General features: G+C 40.7%; 1 protein-coding gene across 3 annotated transcripts; it reads right to left on the bottom strand.

Annotated features, from left to right (window-relative positions):
* Window positions 1–117: 117 nt before the first annotated feature.
* On the bottom strand, window positions 118–12,906 carry SEC22A (SEC22 homolog A, vesicle trafficking protein). 3 transcript variants are annotated; one of them, XM_015868780.3, is made up of 8 exons: window positions 12,493–12,906; window positions 10,906–11,128; window positions 8,938–9,141; window positions 7,924–8,087; window positions 6,477–6,671; window positions 2,946–3,064; window positions 1,378–1,443; window positions 118–867 (listed from the first exon to the last, which is right to left on the bottom strand). In XM_015868780.3, the coding sequence occupies exons 3-8, from the start codon at window positions 9,117–9,119 to the stop codon at window positions 667–669; spliced, it is 927 nt and encodes a 308-aa protein (XP_015724266.1). In that variant the 5' UTR covers window positions 9,120–9,141; window positions 10,906–11,128; window positions 12,493–12,906; the 3' UTR covers window positions 118–666. The 3 variants fall into 3 exon arrangements, with proteins under 3 accessions (XP_015724266.1, XP_015724265.1, XP_085408449.1); XM_015868779.2 differs by having other exon boundaries at window positions 12,831–12,906; XM_085552323.1 differs by having other exon boundaries at window positions 118–842; window positions 12,831–12,906.
* Between the last annotated feature and the right edge of the window lie 4,255 nt (window positions 12,907–17,161).

Raw genomic sequence — 17,161 nt, 5'->3', positions numbered from 1 at the left:
AAAGACCACTTCCAAAGGACAACCAAAAGGAAACAGTATATGACAAAACATCCAAGTGTTTACAGCAGTAGATGAAGGGTCACAGGTGCCAAAGAGCTGATCCCAAGAAACAAAGAGTTTCCAGGTTATGTTTTAATCAAGAAAACACTCACGCAAATGTCAACGTGTAACAAAACATTCCAAAATTTAGTAGCTTACATATTCCAAATCTAGTTTGCTAATATGCAACAGCATTTTTAATATTAACTTAGCCTACCCTCTACTGCCTCACAAAGGCAAAACTGATTTTGGAGGTGAAGAGCTTGCACGATATGCAGGACACATACTCTATACATTCCTTCCATTGACATACTCTTGAGCAAAGCTTCTCTCATGCCACCAAAACAAGTCTCCCATCAACAACCATTTTACTACACAATCTGACCCATTTCTCTCCCCTAGTTCTGTGTTCATTTGTGTCCTCTGCTGTTCCTTTAAAAGAAAAGGTTTTTTAACCAGCAAGTGAAAAACGTCTGCAGGCATCTTACATTGCTTTATTTTAAAAAACAAAAAGGAACAAAACCAAAAAGCGCCATCCAGACAGCTTCTTCTTTTGGAGAACAGCTTTACATTCCTGAGAGTGAATATCTGTTGGAACAAGACTGCCTCTAAGTGTTCCGGGACTTGTCAGACATTGTAATCTGGGGACTTCCCCTGTGGCCGTCGCAGTCGAATTTGCAACGTTGAAAATGCTCCCACAGTCACATGAAAGAAGAGCTGCCACAGGTTGCGCAGTTCATACAGGTACATGTTACACAGGCAAATTAAGCCAAAAGTCAGGAAGGATTTGGCATTCCTCCAGCCTGTGTAATATACGAACAGGTAACACTGTCAGGAGAAAAAAAAAATAGTATTACTGAACAGAAAGTAGCTTCCAGTAAAGAAATACCTCTGGTCAATAGTGAATTGCCAACAAATACCCAACAAACAAATCAAACTCAAAACATGTAACACCAGTATTAACGCAGCCCATGCTAAAGTAAAGCGGATGTTCCTGGCAATCTCCAGTCAAAACCACACTCTTTGTTCTGCTTCAGAAGAAATAAGATCAATGTTACATCCTCTACAGAGGAAAGGAGTGGCAAAGACACGGATCTCTTCATCAGCTACCTGGAAAAACATGTCAGCAAATGGAAGATGTATGTATGAACCTACTGTGTGATAGTTTATGATCAATGTGTTAAAATACAGAGATTATTTTTATAATGACTCTATCCAAGCAGCTGTGATATTTATGACAATGTGTTTTCCTAAAATTCTATTATTCTACATTGACATTTATGCACGACTGAGTGATGTACCTCAACTTCAGTGACTTAGGCAAGCACCAGAACTCACCTGGTACAAACAGGCTGCTGTTCCAAGAAAAAACGCAATAACGTAGCTGAAATCTTCTCCTTCATTCTGTGAAAATAAAGCAAAAAGCAACAATTTACAATGTCTCAGTGAAATACCAGACCATACCTACAATAGCTCTTCATTATTGTATGTTACAACAGCACAGAGATTTATACAGGATTCCTGTATAAGCTGAATCAAAGCTGGCACTGGACACTCTCCAGATGCCTCTGAAAAGTCAAGTCTAAACACTGTTAACAGCCTTTAAAATCAGCTTTGCACAACTCTACTCTCCTGTAGAATGGGAAACAAGGTAAAAGAGAAAGACATAAACTGGCCACTAGGGTGCGGTAAAATGCTACACAGAGAACAACAGCACTAATGGCCACAAGAACAAACAAGTTTATCAGACAGATTATTAGTAAATTTTGCTTTCTTGAAGCAAAAGATGGGGGGAAAAAAAATACCTGATATGTACAGATGTTTCCACTCCATGTTTAAAAGACAAACACAAAACAAAGAACAAAAATGTGTAGGTCTGTACATAAAGACCAGGCTGAATAGGGCTGTGAGCAGCCTGGTCCAGAGGGAGGCATCCCTGCCTGTAGCAGGGGGTTGGACCTAGGTGATCTTAAAGGTCCCTTCCAACCCAAACCATCATAGATAAAACTGACCTACATACACAATGCAGTACACTCCTGAACTGTGGGCAAATCTTTGCCTCACAGCACATTTTCTGAAGCACAGTTTGTAACATAGTTTGGCTATTATAGTATCCTATTATCCAGGATCAAACACTGGGGCAAAAATCCCACCCGCCTGCCAAGAAGGCCCCAGAGCATGAGGCACTTCCAGTCCTCTTGCTCAACTCTTGCTGAGACCTCCAGGATTACTGTTCCATTAAGTCTTCACATCTAACTACATAAATAACCGCAATACAGGTTTGAGCATTGTTCACATAAGCAAATAAATGTGGGAGTGGCGTGAGGTACATTTCTTTGTGCATTTCTGTTTGGAAACAAATCACTTGGCAGTTTGCCTTACATCAACCCTTTCAGAACACCAGGAACAATAAGTAACCTAAGGTTTATGAACAATAAAACAGAAATACAGAAAGGTTTCTAAAAAAGGATTTTACAAAATGGCTTTCCAGATCTCTGCAGCACAGAACTTGAAAAAAACAAAAGGGCCCAGATTTTCACAGCTGTCCATCATTCCCTCACAAGTGTTTTTAAATCATATCTATTAAAGTGTTTCATATCCTGGTATAAATTTAGGAAAAAAAGAACACTCTGTTCATATATTCACTGCTACCAAAGTACCTACAGAGAGCGTTGGTCACTCACTTTCTATTACTTCTGCAACTCCCAACGTTAATGAGTGATGCACCACTCAGAAAGGATACGAGGCTTACAGACAATACAAGGGTCATAAATAACAATCTGACCTCACAACCAGTGTTTGGAAATAAAACCAGCAAGCTTTACTTCACATAGCAAACATATTCTGAGATGACAGCATAATTAGTATGATGCACAACTCTCACATTCATAAACATGATACAATACCTGTAAAAGACTTTCTATGGCATGAAAGCCACGAATTAAATTCAAAGCTCCGCACAAGAGACTGAGGACAAATGAGACAATCCCAGGCAGAGTCACAGGATCCAGACGTTGGTGAGGAGCTGCAAATCAAAGACAAAAGAAAAGCTCAAAGTGGTATACTAAGAAATATAGTAAAATATGAATCTCATTTTTCAGCGTATTTTAGTTCAGAAGAGGAAACGTTTTAAGGTTTGAAGGAAAGCATATTCTCCTTCTGTTAACCCAAGACCAACTTGTCTCACTATACTGAGTCTTTACCTCAGTACATTCAATTCATTCAGTGAGGTCCTGAAGGCTGCTTAAACTTGCCAGGAAATCAATGGCAAATGATGCACTTGCTAGTAAAATCTGTCCACAATTAGTAGCCAGGTAATAGGTCACACACTTAGGAGCTCCTCTCACAATCTTTGTTTTTCTTTAACATTAATGTATTAGCAGAACTATCAAGACTTATTTAGCTGCTTGCTGAACTGGAACACTCTGAGGCAGAGCCTATTACCCTCCTCTACCTTAAAAAAAATGCAGCCAGGGAGTACTACCAAAGGCAGAAACAGAAGGCTTTGAAACTACAGCTCATTACCAAACCTTAAATCCACACACAGGCCTTCCAGACAGTATTTAGAAGCACATTAAAATTAAAGCACTCTTTCCTTTGGGCTTATCTTAACGTCACAAGTACATAACAGTTGTGTATGTTTGCATTGACTGTCCCTTTCCATAATTAATAACAGAAAGCAAATATGAAAAAGCAATGCAAAACTCTTAGCAACACAGGGAAAACAAAAGGACTGCTGAACCATGCTTAAATCACTCTGTTGGAACCACCCAAGTGTAAAGATGTGAAGAATGAGGTTAATGAGACGCAGCACTAATAGAGAGAGAGGAGTGTCAGTCCTGGCTGTGCACTCTGAACACATCCAGTTGACGAAGTTACAGAAACTGAACAAAAATAGGACCAAAGTGATGTCACATTGGTAAGCAGACAGGGCTGTCTGACTACCAGCCTGTGGTAACTTAAAGCACAAAACAAGTTCCGTTAGCTCACTTGTGCTAAATTCAGTATTTCATCATGAACTTAAGGGAACACTACTAGAAACCGCTCTGTTATGGTTACATACAGTACCTGCACACCAAACCATTCTTTAACTGTGACTTATAACTTTTCTTTTCTAAAGAGACAATCTCACCTAGAGTGCAGCAAAGAGCTACGGGTTTATGTGCCTGCTTTTGCTCCAGAGTCCCCATGTTTCATTAACCGGTGAATAAAAGCAGCTCTCCGGTGAGTTCTGACAACCCACACACAGCTCTCCACACTCCTGTAACCAGGTTACTGTAAAGCAGCATGAGTTAAAGTGTTTAAAATGCCTCTTTGGAACCATGCGGAGGAAAACTAAACAGCGCTGTCAGTTAAACAAGAGAGCCTCTGAAGAAGCGTGAAATTATAATGTTTCCCTCTTATTAAAACAAACAAATAATCCTAAAAACTTTAAAGGGCACTGCACAGTGCTACTGATGTCCAGAAGCTCTCCAGGGCTTCATAAATCTCAGTTTCACTATCAAAGGAAAAGAAAAAAGTCATTTAAGTACAGTAAAATAAAGGCAAAACCATAAGAATGAGGCAGTGTTGGGTAAGACCGGGCAAAGGCTTGCTGTCCTCAAGTCAGTGCATCTACAAATCCTACAGGGATCATAACTGCTGTATCAAACACTCTGTTCAACAAGCCAAGGATCAAAAAAACAACAACCCAGAAATACTGAACTATAACTCTGAAGTTTAGATAACAGTTTAGGAACTGTACATGACATCAGATAGTGCACAACTTGTACAAACAGCTATTTAAAAAGAAATAAATTAAAAGTGGATACAGCATCAGGCAAAAAGAAACTGTGATCAGAGAACTGTTCCTCTGTTGGGAAAAAAAATATTCAGAAAATAGTCCATCTATCCTAACAAAATAAATACCCAACAGTTCACATATCAGCACGTTGTCACCCTATTTCTAATTCCTGTCAACACCTACATATATATTTGAAACAAAGTCCTACCCAAAATCTGCACTTCCTGCTTCCCCGATGAACAGCCAGCCCTATTACTCACCACACACAGCAACTTTCAGTACACGAAGGGACTGCTTTGGTCAACTGTTCAGCAGTAAGAGGCTGAAACACTACAGCCTGGATACACACCCAACTCCAGATAATGGTTTAACAGCACAACCAAAACACATTAAATTTTACCTTGCCATGCAACAACTCTTGTGCCTAACTTCCTACACAATTCATTTATTGTACTTAGTATATTTAACAGGACAGCATATGCAGAAGTTACACTAAACTTAGCACATCTTATGAGATGCTGTCCTTAGAGCAAAAGGGAAATTCTGAAGTCCAGTGAACAGGCTGCATAGAAAACATCCAGAAAAGGTTCTTTTCAAGGAGAGAGAGAATTGTAAAGAATTATGAAGGTGTCAGCAAATGTGCTCAGAAGATGGTCACATTCAAGGCATTATTATTCAACAGCATCTAAAATTGGAAGAGCTGAAGGAAGAGGAAAGTGCAAACCCTTCCTAACGTACAGCCCTTTGATGGCAAGTTTCTACTGCAATTCAAGGACGGAAACGGATAACTGAACAGAGACTCATGGAATTCAGAGGAAGAAGAATGTCAAAAGTAACCAAAAGTGGGAAAAGAACAGAAACCAAGGCAGAATAAGAGGACAAGAGAACAGCTTCCGTACAGACAAGCTGTGGGGAGGTGAGGAAAAAATACATCAAAAGATTATATGCCACATCACAGACAGTTTAAATGTCCAGCCAAATTTGATGGAGGCAGAATTCTCAGCAAACAAATGCTTATTGTTTCTAATTCCTCCTGCTACAAGCTGATCCAGAGCACTCAACGTCAGAAATTGCAGCAAAAGTTTTAGCCCAGTTGAAAACCACACCATGACGTATTTACTTCCTACGTGAGGTCAACTGAAGTTCAAAAAAAAGACTGCTTAAGTGAATATGACAAGTAAGAAAATGGCTCTTACTGGCATCACACATACAGCACTTATTTCAGATAGATCTTCTTTTAGTACAGCTCTTAGGAAGTATCTGTGATTATGAAATTCCAAAGCATCTGCTTCTCACTGGGCAGAAATAATCAAAATTGTGTTAAATTATAGAATGTGGGGGGAAAAAAAGCCCCAAACAATCATCTTGTTAAGTGCTTTTCTTCATTTGCATATTTTCATGTAGATTTTTTCCTTCAATAAGCTGTCCACTGAATAGGTCCATATCCCTCTATGAATGCCTTGAAAAGATGAACACTTAGAGCCGAGAACAAAATAGGTACCTAAGCTAATGATGTAATATGGCAATTTTATGCTTTAAGAACACTGTAGTGAAAAACTCTTTTTCTTTCCTGAAGAAAAGAACAAACATTAAAATAAAGACCAATCTGCATCTTTGTCATTTAAGGATGCAAATAGAGAAGTTTAAGACTTACCTGCAGATATCTTACCGGTACCCCTATATTCTGCTGCAGATAAATGTGCAAAGCCATTAGCCGAATCAAGTTCTGACAGGGAAATTTGATAAGGCGGCCTCAGTTTGATTTCTGTCTGCATGTCAGCAAGGTTCATCTTCGTTGATAAAGAACGCGTGTTGTTGTATCTCTGTTTGGTCCTCTGAATGAAATTATCTGTGTAAAATTGAAAAGTTATATCCTCGTGGACTTCTGTCTATAAAGAAACCCAAAACCACACAGTTTTACGCACTATGTACTCCCCAAATTTAAATAGATGGCTTGAAATATCTACATTTACCTTGGAACATTTCAAGGCTATTTTGGTTTTGTGACTAATACATCATGTGCTATTTAATTCTGCAGGAAAAAAAAGAAATGAATCTCTAGAAAGCTAATTACTTCATAACTGTGAATAAACTCAAGGCTTTTCCCTGCATGATACTGAAAGAATTGCTAATACAATGGATTTACTGCCCTTATTCCAGCTTTTCTCCTAGGTTGGTAAATATCCTTAGGAGAAAATTAACTCCTGAATTCAAGTATAAACTTGGGTATGAGATGTGCCTGCAAAATATTCAGGCAGAGAAAAACAACACCACATTTTACCAACATAAAGACTGTAATAGACCTACATTCTAACTCAACAATTAGTAAAATGAAAGCATAAAATAATTTCAAGGAAATCTTCACAGACAAACATTACAGAAACGTTGTTACTAATGGACTGACTGAACTGCAGAGAAATTAACTAAATGGAGCATTTCCTCAATATTAGTTAGATATTTATATATATTATATGTATTATAAGTTCCTTTAAAACTGCAGGGTTTTTTGCTCTGTTGCATTTATAAGAACACTTAAAATAACACACAACTTATAGTATTAAGGCAACAGATATTAATAGAATCCGTAAGAGCTGCAACCAGGTTTATAGGAGATTAGTTGTATCTGGAGCTTGTGTGACAGAAGATTAAATGCCTATCATAAGACAAATAAAAATACCCCCTTTCCATGCACTGAATCATAACTGCAGCACAGCAAAGAGCCAACAAGAAACTGCAAGCTTTTACTTTAGAAATGTATGAAGCTCAGTGCCTTCACAGGTTCAGAATGTTAACAGGTACAAAGTCATCAGCTCCATGTATGATTGACTAGGAGAAGATGAACTCTGAGTTGGTCAAACAAGGTACAAACCAAAATCCACCTGAATGAGTTTGCATAGAACTTTAGTAGCCCAATTTGAAGCCCAGAGTTGTTTTCTTTTGAACCGATCCTAATGTGACTTACATCAGATTCCAAATCCACCTGAAGGGTAGCTACAAGCTACCTTGGTTGTTTCTGTTTTGTGTATATTAACCTGCACATCTAGTTAAATAAGCATTTGAGTCAGTGCAAGAGTGAATATGAAAAGAAATCAGATCCTTACCAAACTCTATAAAACAGTATGGTCTGACAGCAGTATTTGTCTTCATCATATTGTAGGTAGTGATGAACTCTTTCTGAAGCTCATCCAGGAAGCAGAAAGCCAAAACACTGGGATAGTTTTCAGTGCACAGCATCATGTAACTTACTCCCAGAGAACTGATAAAGCTGCAATTGAGACAAGAAAACCAGAATTTCAAACATGTATCTGGGTAATAGGCAGCTTTGCTAGTTTGATCTCATTTTCCACAATCAGAAAAGCAAAAAGCTGGGATAGCAAAGGAATTAACGCTTAATGAAAAGTCAAACTCTTTTCTACAAGAAAATCAATTCAGTTTTAGTCAGTGTTTTTACACACGCACACTGTGTATGTAAATATACTTATGTACACATCCACTCACACATGGATGAGATAATCAAGTTTTGGGATTACTACACAGTTTTTAAATGTGCTGTAGACTAAAAAGAGAGAACAAATAAGTAATAGTTGAACTGCAACAACAAAGGACAAATGTGATTATTTTAATGTGAAAAGCAACTCTGAAATGAGATGCTATACATTTTGAACAAGAACTTGTACTGAAGTATAACCAGGCTTCAAATCATTCTACTACTTTTCAATTTTTAACTTAACGCTGCCAAGTATTACTCTTACTACCAACATGACTATGGGAATGGCTTCAAGTTGCACCAGGGGAGATTCAAGTTGGACGTTAAGAATAATTTCTTGACCAAACAAGTGATCAGACGCTAGAATGGGCTGCCTGGGAAGGTGGTGGATTCACCATCCCTGGAGGTGTTCAAGGAACATTTGGATATGGCAGTAAGGGACGCGGTTTAGTGGGGGAATACTGGTGGTAGGTGGACAGTTGGACTGGATGAGCTGAGAGGTCTTATCCAACCTCAGTGATTCTATGATTATTCTGAATAACCACTTCTAGTGTACAAGCATTAACTACACAGACAAGAGACGTGACGTGTAACAAAACATGTTATGTACATAAAAGAGAAGCCTTACTTTATGTTGTACTGTCCAGTTTTCAGAGTACATCTATCAGGAAGCTGAGAAAGTTTCTTTGAGAGCATTTTGAAGTATTTTCTACATTCTTGCACTCCTGTGCTTTGATCATAGTCGGTAGATGCAGACAGTGGGAGTCCATCCCTCACACGGACCACAGAGGCAGATAAAATCATAGACATTGCCAACAGAGTTAACAACAACCTAAAGCAAAACACAAAGTGAACTTAGAAATATACACGGAGATGGATCTGAATTAAGAAACAAAGGAGTTAACAGTAAAATATGTGCTACAAGCACACATCAGATAGAAAATACATCCAGGTCTTGATGAAGCAATGGTGTTGATATGCTTTCATGAAACCGTTACTGAGTGCTTGCTGAAGTACCTTGACAAATAAGAGATGGTATCAAATAATAAAAATCAAGGTATAAAGACAGCAAGGAAGGTAATCCAGCTTCCCCAAATCACAGCAGAATTTCTTCAACATAACGCACCTTCCTTCTTATCCGAGTCTTCATTTTTACATCTGCGATACATGTCTGTCAGTAACACACAAATACTGGGCAGGTTGAGAAGGCGCTTGCAAAGCCTGTGTGCTTTTCCAGTATTGAATTTTCAAGTGTAACTATTACAGCTCTGGGGAATCCAGCCACTTAAAGAACAAAAAACTTGTGTATTTCAACATTTCCCACACAAAAGGAGTAAAATGCTAGCAGGCAATTAACACTATCAACTGCATAAACACCCATCCTGCAGACAGTCTTTCAAGAGAGATGACAAGTTTAAAACTTTCAAGTTCTTCAAACCTCACGTTCAATCAAAACATGCAGAAGTTTATCAAGACGAGCTTTATGTAGATTTTTTAAAAGGAAGATTACTGTGACAAGTGGGCGAACTGCTAGAATCAATCTGAAGCCAAAAGCAAACACTTCCTTGTCAACTCCTAACGCTGCTCTGCTGACTCCTACCATTTGCTACACCTATCGCTTCAGAAATGATGGAAAAAAGTGGTTTTTGCCTCCCTCAGATGATGCTACTGAAGTTTCACATAGTCATAAACTGGAACAGAAAACAGGTTGCTGAATACAACTGAAATATGCTTAAGTGTGCAATATTGACGTGTTTATAGCACCTTTCAAGCCATGACATTAACAGTGCTTTACAAGCCTTTGAAACTCAAGGACTGGATTCTGGAAACCTAGAAAACCAAATTTTCCCCAATTAGCACTGCCCCTTCAGAAAAGAAAATAAATGAAACAGCTGAACTCTAATCTCTCCACTTTCGCACTCCACGAAGGTTATATATAAGGACACTCACTGAGTACTCATCAATATTGAAGTTGTTTGAGTATATTTGCTGCTGAGAAAGACTCACATACTGATAAAAAACACAGAAGATTTATTGTAATTTCCAACTTAAGAAACTCAGCCTCATCAGCAAACCTCAACCTGTATTGAGATGCTGCAAGTTAGCTATGCAATGAACTTGAAACAGCAGAAGCTGCTCCTGTCTGTAGTCTACTGAGAGCTTCTGAGCTCTATAAGCTATGCTCGTCATTGCAACATTTCATTACAGAATTCTTCGTTGTACAAAGTGCTTTCATCAGCAGGATGTGCAACCAAAAAATAAAAGTAACCAGAAAACAACTTCAGGACTTCCCACAGTAAATTTAACCCGCAGTTCTATCTGTGTTTAAATTAATGTACATGCTGCCAGCAGGACAATTCATATGGAAAACACACAGCACTCATATTCTTAATTATACTGCTAACCACATGCCCATGGCAGCAACTCCACAGTATGACAAAACTGCAGAGGAGCTTTAAATCGCAATGGTTCTCAAATAATTAACACTTCTATCACTTGGGACCTAATTCTGAAAGGGACTTCTGCAAGCTGTATCAATATGAACATAAGAACAATAATGGGAGAGCAAAGTTGAAGATTCCCCTCGTTAACTTACTTGCACAAAATGTAATTTCATGGATCTGCATTTCCTCTGATGAAGCAAGTAACTTCATTAGTAGCTACAGTGAAAAGAGGAGCGTAACTCCATGGCCCATCCTAGGAAAAGGCAGTGAGTACAACGGTGCTGCAGGAGGAACTCAGAATCCTGTAGCCAGCTCTCAGAAGGAAAAATATTATCTTGTTCACTGGAATGATTGTCACAGCTCATCTTGTGCCATCTGATGAGAGAAAACAGAAGAAAATAATGAATGTCTTTACTGGCTAACAATGTTCTTCAGCTTTTTTTGTCAGGGCACACTGGTTGGAAAGGCCTGAACACACCCCAACGAGATCACAAAGGTACTCAATAACAGGAGTATTAAAACATTTCAATGTTCCTTACCAGAAGCTGAAGAAGTCCCACTACTTCAGCCATTTGGGAACAAATACATTGCCAGCTGTACAGTACATTACTAATGCAGAATAACCTTGCCTTGTGTCTGAATCCTACCATACACTTCACACATTAAATTCAATTAACATATCATTTCCTAATATATATTGTAATCAGGACTCCTTACTTAGAGCAATTAGTCTGTTACAGAAGATAAGCCAACACTGAAACCTGCCACTTCACATACACACAGGGAAAAAAACTGTTTGACCAATCCAGTGAAAAGATACTTCTTTTTTTTCCCTCAGCTTCCTTATTGCACAACTAGAAAACCACCTAAAAATGAAGTCAATAGAAGAAATACCGTGCTGTTGCACGATCACATGTACACACAGAGATGTGAAGTACCTGTACTGTAGCACAATGTTCAGCCCCACCTGAAAACATTTTTACAAGTTTATGAAGCCTTCAAAAAGATTCTAACGACTTTGTGCAGCCCTCAAAACAACAGATTCGCTGAAGGCATCAGGCAGTAATATGACATACAGAGAGGGAGAGTGAGAAAAGAGCATTAGCAATAAGGGACTGGTTCCAGAACTAAGTTTAAGTGTCATTTTTTAAACTCATCTTCAAAAGTGCAGATACTGCTTCACCACGTCATTGCAAATTCCATAGGATTCCTCCAAAAATAACAACAAAAAAAGATCACAGAATCATAGAATGGCCTGGGTTGGAAGGATCATCAAGCTCCAATCCCCCTGCTGCAGGCAGGGCCGCCAACCTCCACTTTTAATACTAGATAATACTAATCTATGGCCTTGGAACATCAGAACATGACAGCAGACTGCACTCACACCACCAACGGTCCATAAACCCATCACAGTTATGGAGAAACGAGAGGGATGGCGTCTGCTGTCTTGTTCTATGTGAGCCCTGAGGGCACTGCCAGGTGTTGGACTCAGGGTAACACGGATGATTCCTCATGGGACACGCAGTCAGCTCGTGGGACTCCTTATCACAGGATGCTGCCCATGCTGAGACGACAAGCAAATTCAAGAAGCAACCTGAAAAGCTCACAAAGAAACTACATGGGCTCTATAAACCAAACCACCACATTGCTCAGGGAGATGCTGAACCCCGGGGACCAACAGGGACAGCTCGCTGCTCACACACACACACACCTGCTGCATATCTTCACCCTGCACTCACCTGCTCCATATCTTCACCCTCATCCCTCACTCTAGCACTGCAAACAAGGCCTGTTGGAGCACAGGGCAGAGCCCGCCTTACTTTTATGCCAGATCCAACACCGTTACGCTGTTAGGCCCCGAACGCCTAAAAGCCATAGAAAGCGGCCTACGTCCCAACGCTTCCAACCAGCCGTTCTAAATCCCACATATAACCGTTCCCAACACACACCGGGCAGCAAGGCCTCAGCCCCAGCGGACACCCCAAGCACATGCCCGGAGCCCATAGGGCGGCAGGCGGCCCAGCCCCTCGCCCTCCCTCAGACCCGCAGGCGGCGGACGGGCCGCGGGGAGACTCACCGGAACGGAGCACGGCCAGCATCACGATACCGGCACCACGACACGCCACGACACCGGCACGGCCGCGGAGCACTGTGGGGACGCGATGCGGGCGGTGCCGGGGGCGGGGCTGGAGCCGAGGTTGGGCCGGGCCTACCGCTATGGCGGGCGAGCGAGGCGGGGTTGGTTGCCTAGTGCTTTGGATTGGGTTCCCTTCAAAATAAACCTTACTGGTTTCGCTGTGTGATGGCTTTGTAATTATACGAACGGTTTCCAACGAGTTCAGTTTCAGTGTGAAGGATTTGGTGTGTGCTTGCCTTCACATAGAGGACAGAGCTGTTCTCCTGTTGGGCATCAGATGCCAGACCGTCATTTCACCCATTCCCAGAGAAATCAACGGCGTGCTCTGAATGACAGTGCAATGATGGCTGACACTTGGTCAATCTCATCACTAACACCAAATGGAGACATGTATATTAATGCTCTCTTTACCAGTACCAGAATAAGAAAGAAGGGGACAGACACCAGCAGGGCCTGTTGTGACAGGGGAAACAGTTTCAACCTAAAAGGAAGCAGGTTTAGGTTGGATATCAGGCAGTTTTTCATGATAAGGGTGGTGAGGCTCTGGCACAGGTTGCCCACAGAGGTGGTGGATGCCCTCCCTGTTCCTGGGGACATCCAAGGTCAGGCTGTACGGGGCCCTGAGCACCCGATGGAGCTGTAGTTGTCCCTGTTCACTGCAGGGTGGTTGGGCCAGATGGCCTTTAAAGGTCCATTCCAGCTCAGTTCTATGGTTCTATGATTCTGTGTATCATTTTCTCCCTGTTTCTCCTCGTTACCATTTCCCTGTCACGTTGTGCAGTTTTATTTTGGCAGCTCAGCTCTCAAAGGCAAGCAGTCCATTTCCTTGCTAACAACTTCAATTTCTTTGATTTTTACTTATTCTGTACAAGTGCTTGCTGCACCATGGAGTGCTGGCTGCATGCCTCATGCTCTGGTCACACTCAGCATCTCCTAGCAGCAAGGTGACCAGGAGAACAGCACCAAAATGCCTCAGCACTTTCCAAATCTAAGTCTGCCTTCTCTAAGCATCACCTACTGCTATAACCAGACACCCAGGGAACCCCAAGTGCTGGCATCCTGGTGGCACAGCCTTGAGACAGTGCCTGGCAGTGGTAAGATGGCTCCTGAGCAGCCCCCGAGCTAATGAGTATCATGGCCTGCAAGGAAGAAACGCTGTCCCTTTTGTACAGCTGAGCGTGGAACATCTCAATCCTGACTTGATGACAGAGTACGTAGGAAAGATAATGCACTAATCTCAGTAATTTCCAGAGCTCCCTTATCCTGTACAAACAGAGTGCACAGCATTACAGGCTGCTACACAATTTAACAGCGTGTGATAGCATCTGTATAATGCTGAGAAGTAGTGATTGCTTAATTAGAGGCTGCCTAAAGGTCTGTGATAAGTGCACACGTGTGTCATTTTAATTTTTCTCGTTCTCGTGAACTGTTTATCTTTCAGCCCTAAAATCCTCCTGACCATTTGTGACTGTTTTGAAGGCAAAAAGATAAGCATTTGGCATTTGTATCAACAGAACTTCAACAATTCTATACAGGTCTATTAGTTGAGACTCACACATTCCTAGGGGAAAAAAAGGATATATATATATCTTTATATATATACTTATATATCTGTATTCTTTATTTTTAGGTGAGCCTGGCCCTGGGAGCTTAACAAACTGCACAAGGTCACTGAGGGAGGCAGAAGTGAAGTTACAGCTCCAGCACTCCCAGCTCTCATGGTGAACTTAAATCGTACCCGTTATTCAAGAATGCATGGCTAATGAGCCAGATATGTATAAAATACCTTTTTTTCTCGTATCATTGGTTCCCCTAAGACAATGAAGCAGTAAAACATTGTTAGAGGGGCACCACACGGGGAATAAATTAGGGAAAGCTGTAGCGACAGATAAAAGTGAGATCTGTAGAAGTAAATCCCATAGGTGCAAAGGCAAATCAAGGGAAGGAATGTAGATGTTTGGAAAGGAGGAGAGAGAAAGAGATCAGGAGGAGTGCACAGGTGGGTATGGACGGCACCAGAAGTTGAAGAGGACTGGTGCCAGGTGTGTGCCTGTGGTTTGTGCAGTGAGGTGTGTATTCATGAATACAGCAAAATAATGAAGCCATTCTACTGATGAATGTGTCAGCAGGAATAAAAACAGCAGCAGATATGAGTTTGGATGGCTTTTAGCTCAAAGATGTTGCTCACTGGAGAAGCTGGTTATTGCTTTTGCTGCTCAACAGTGGGTGTGGAATAAACTAGATCTCTAATCCACTTTGGAACCCACTTTTATGGGCTAAAATGTTATCATCTTCCTTAGGTTTCCCTGATTTAGACTCGTCAAACCTTTCATTGCTTTCTAAAACTTCTGTTTGCCAAACATCCCTATAATTCTGTTGCTCCTTCCTCTGGACTTCATCAGCTTCTATATTCTTAACATTTGGTACTTGTAGCTGGAGGCACTCAGGCTGGGGGTTTAGCTGGAAACCAGACTAATAATCCAATGCTGTGCTTCCCATTTCTTTTACAGTAATGCCAGTTCCCATGAAAATACACATATATTGAATCAGTGTCTGTCAGTTTGCATTCAGTGCAACCCAGCCCCATCACCACTGCTTAAAAATATGAATCAGACCCCTGACACCATAGCACAGGCTGGGAGCTCATGATATTCTAACAGCTCTGTGCTCTAAAACAGATTTGCATCTGATTTGGAAGGTTTTGGACAAGATGATCACAAGAGCTAAGGTTGTCTTTGTTTGAATGACTAATAGGAAGTTAGGAAAATTAACACTAGAGACATTGCTTTCCTTGCTGATTAACTCTTCTCACTAACAGAAGTGTGAACAAGGTCATAAAAACAATCAGTAGAATATCCATTATTATTTTTTTTCTGCTTCTGTTTTAAATACTCCTTTGCTGATTCAAACCTAAGGGCCCGTGCTGGCCAAAGAGTTTCTTTCATGCAACAATAGTGTTCAGTTCTTGAGGGCTTTACACCTCATAATGTCACAACGAAGTATCTCAAAGCTAATAAATGCAGATGTTAGAACAAAACAGCATTATCCCAATGGTTCTTGTTGCAGTAGGCCCCAGCATGATCTCCCGCATAAAGAACATTGTATTGCTGAAAAGCAATCTTCGTGCTGCATCTCAATTAGTTTGAAAAGCGGCATGTTGTTAATGCATTTTTATTTACAGCATTTATTTTATCAGCGTTTTGGGCTTATGGAAATAACACGACTGTGCTTTTCTGATGCTCGTGTCCCACGCCATCCTTACAGCAGCAGTCTCTCCTTGGAGCTTTTCTGCTTACTTTATTCCCCGGAGAAGAAGCCATTCTGGAAAGCTGCAGGAATATACTCCTAGTGCACATAATCCCTTTAGTTCCCTGCATGACTGTAACTGAACACATTAGCAGACTTTGTTTGTATTTAAATATTTTCATATGAGGGAAAGTCATTCCAAGCTGATCACTTCATGAGGCCAAACATTTCATTAAGCGCCATTTAAAGAATTACAATAAATAAGAAAATTATTATTTGCTAGTAAAGTTTTGCCATAAACACTCCAGTTTATATTCAAGGAGCCTTTGGTCCCTAATGAAATTAGTCTTTATGATAATAGCCACAACAAACTTACTTGAGCAGGAAACAAATGCATGGCTTCGCAATCCACAGTTAGGATGTTCTATTTGAAATTTAATTCAGAAGGACAGAAAGGTTTCTTTAGGGCTGGGGGAATTAGTAAGTACTGCAATTTCTGATATAAGATAGAGGTGATAGCTCACGGTAATAGAAACTCACTAAGACACAGGAATACACTAAGGCATAGGCTCAGCAGGAACTTCTAGGTAGTCAAATCCAGTCCCCTGCAGGCAGCTGTATCAAATAATCCATTTAATACATGTTCTCAGCTAAAGCCAGGTATGTTTTCGTCCTTATAATTTTTACACCCTCATTAGGTAGGTAAATGAAAAACACTGAATTGATAGCCCAAGTTGTTCATGGCAACTGATCCTCGCTTGTTCTCATGCCCCCTTGCTGTAGTATTTCCCCTTCTAGTGTATTAATAGAGCAGTCAGCTCTCACCTCAGCCTCTTGCTGCTGAATTAGTAGTCGCTTCTGTATCCTAAGAGGTTCTGCAGTCTCCCATCATCTCAGCAGTTCTTCTTGGTAAGCATCCAGCTTTAACATGACTGATCAGGACCATATATTGTCACAAAGTGGTGTTGGGGTCCTAGACAGGGCTGCTTATACTCCCTTTCTTTTCTGCCAGTGTTTCTCCTACT

Source organism: Coturnix japonica, chromosome 7, assembly GCF_054131305.1.
Source record: "Coturnix japonica strain WE chromosome 7, WE-NBRP24, whole genome shotgun sequence".
NCBI classification, from domain to species: domain Eukaryota; kingdom Metazoa; phylum Chordata; class Aves; order Galliformes; family Phasianidae; genus Coturnix; species Coturnix japonica.
Note: the sequence above shows the minus strand (reverse complement) of the source record. Positions and strands in the feature narration are given on the sequence as shown.

Coding starts and splice junctions, on each gene's coding strand:
- SEC22A (XM_015868780.3), bottom strand. CDS start 9,119: ATGTCTATGATTTTATCTGCCTCTGTGGTCCGTGTGAGGGATGGACTC. Junction 1,444..2,945: donor CCATAGAAAGTCTTTTACAG/GTATTGTATCAT, acceptor TTATTTTCACAG/AATGAAGGAGAAGATTTCAG. Junction 868..1,377: donor CAGCAGCCTGTTTGTACCAG/GTGAGTTCTGGT, acceptor TTCTCCTGACAG/TGTTACCTGTTCGTATATTA.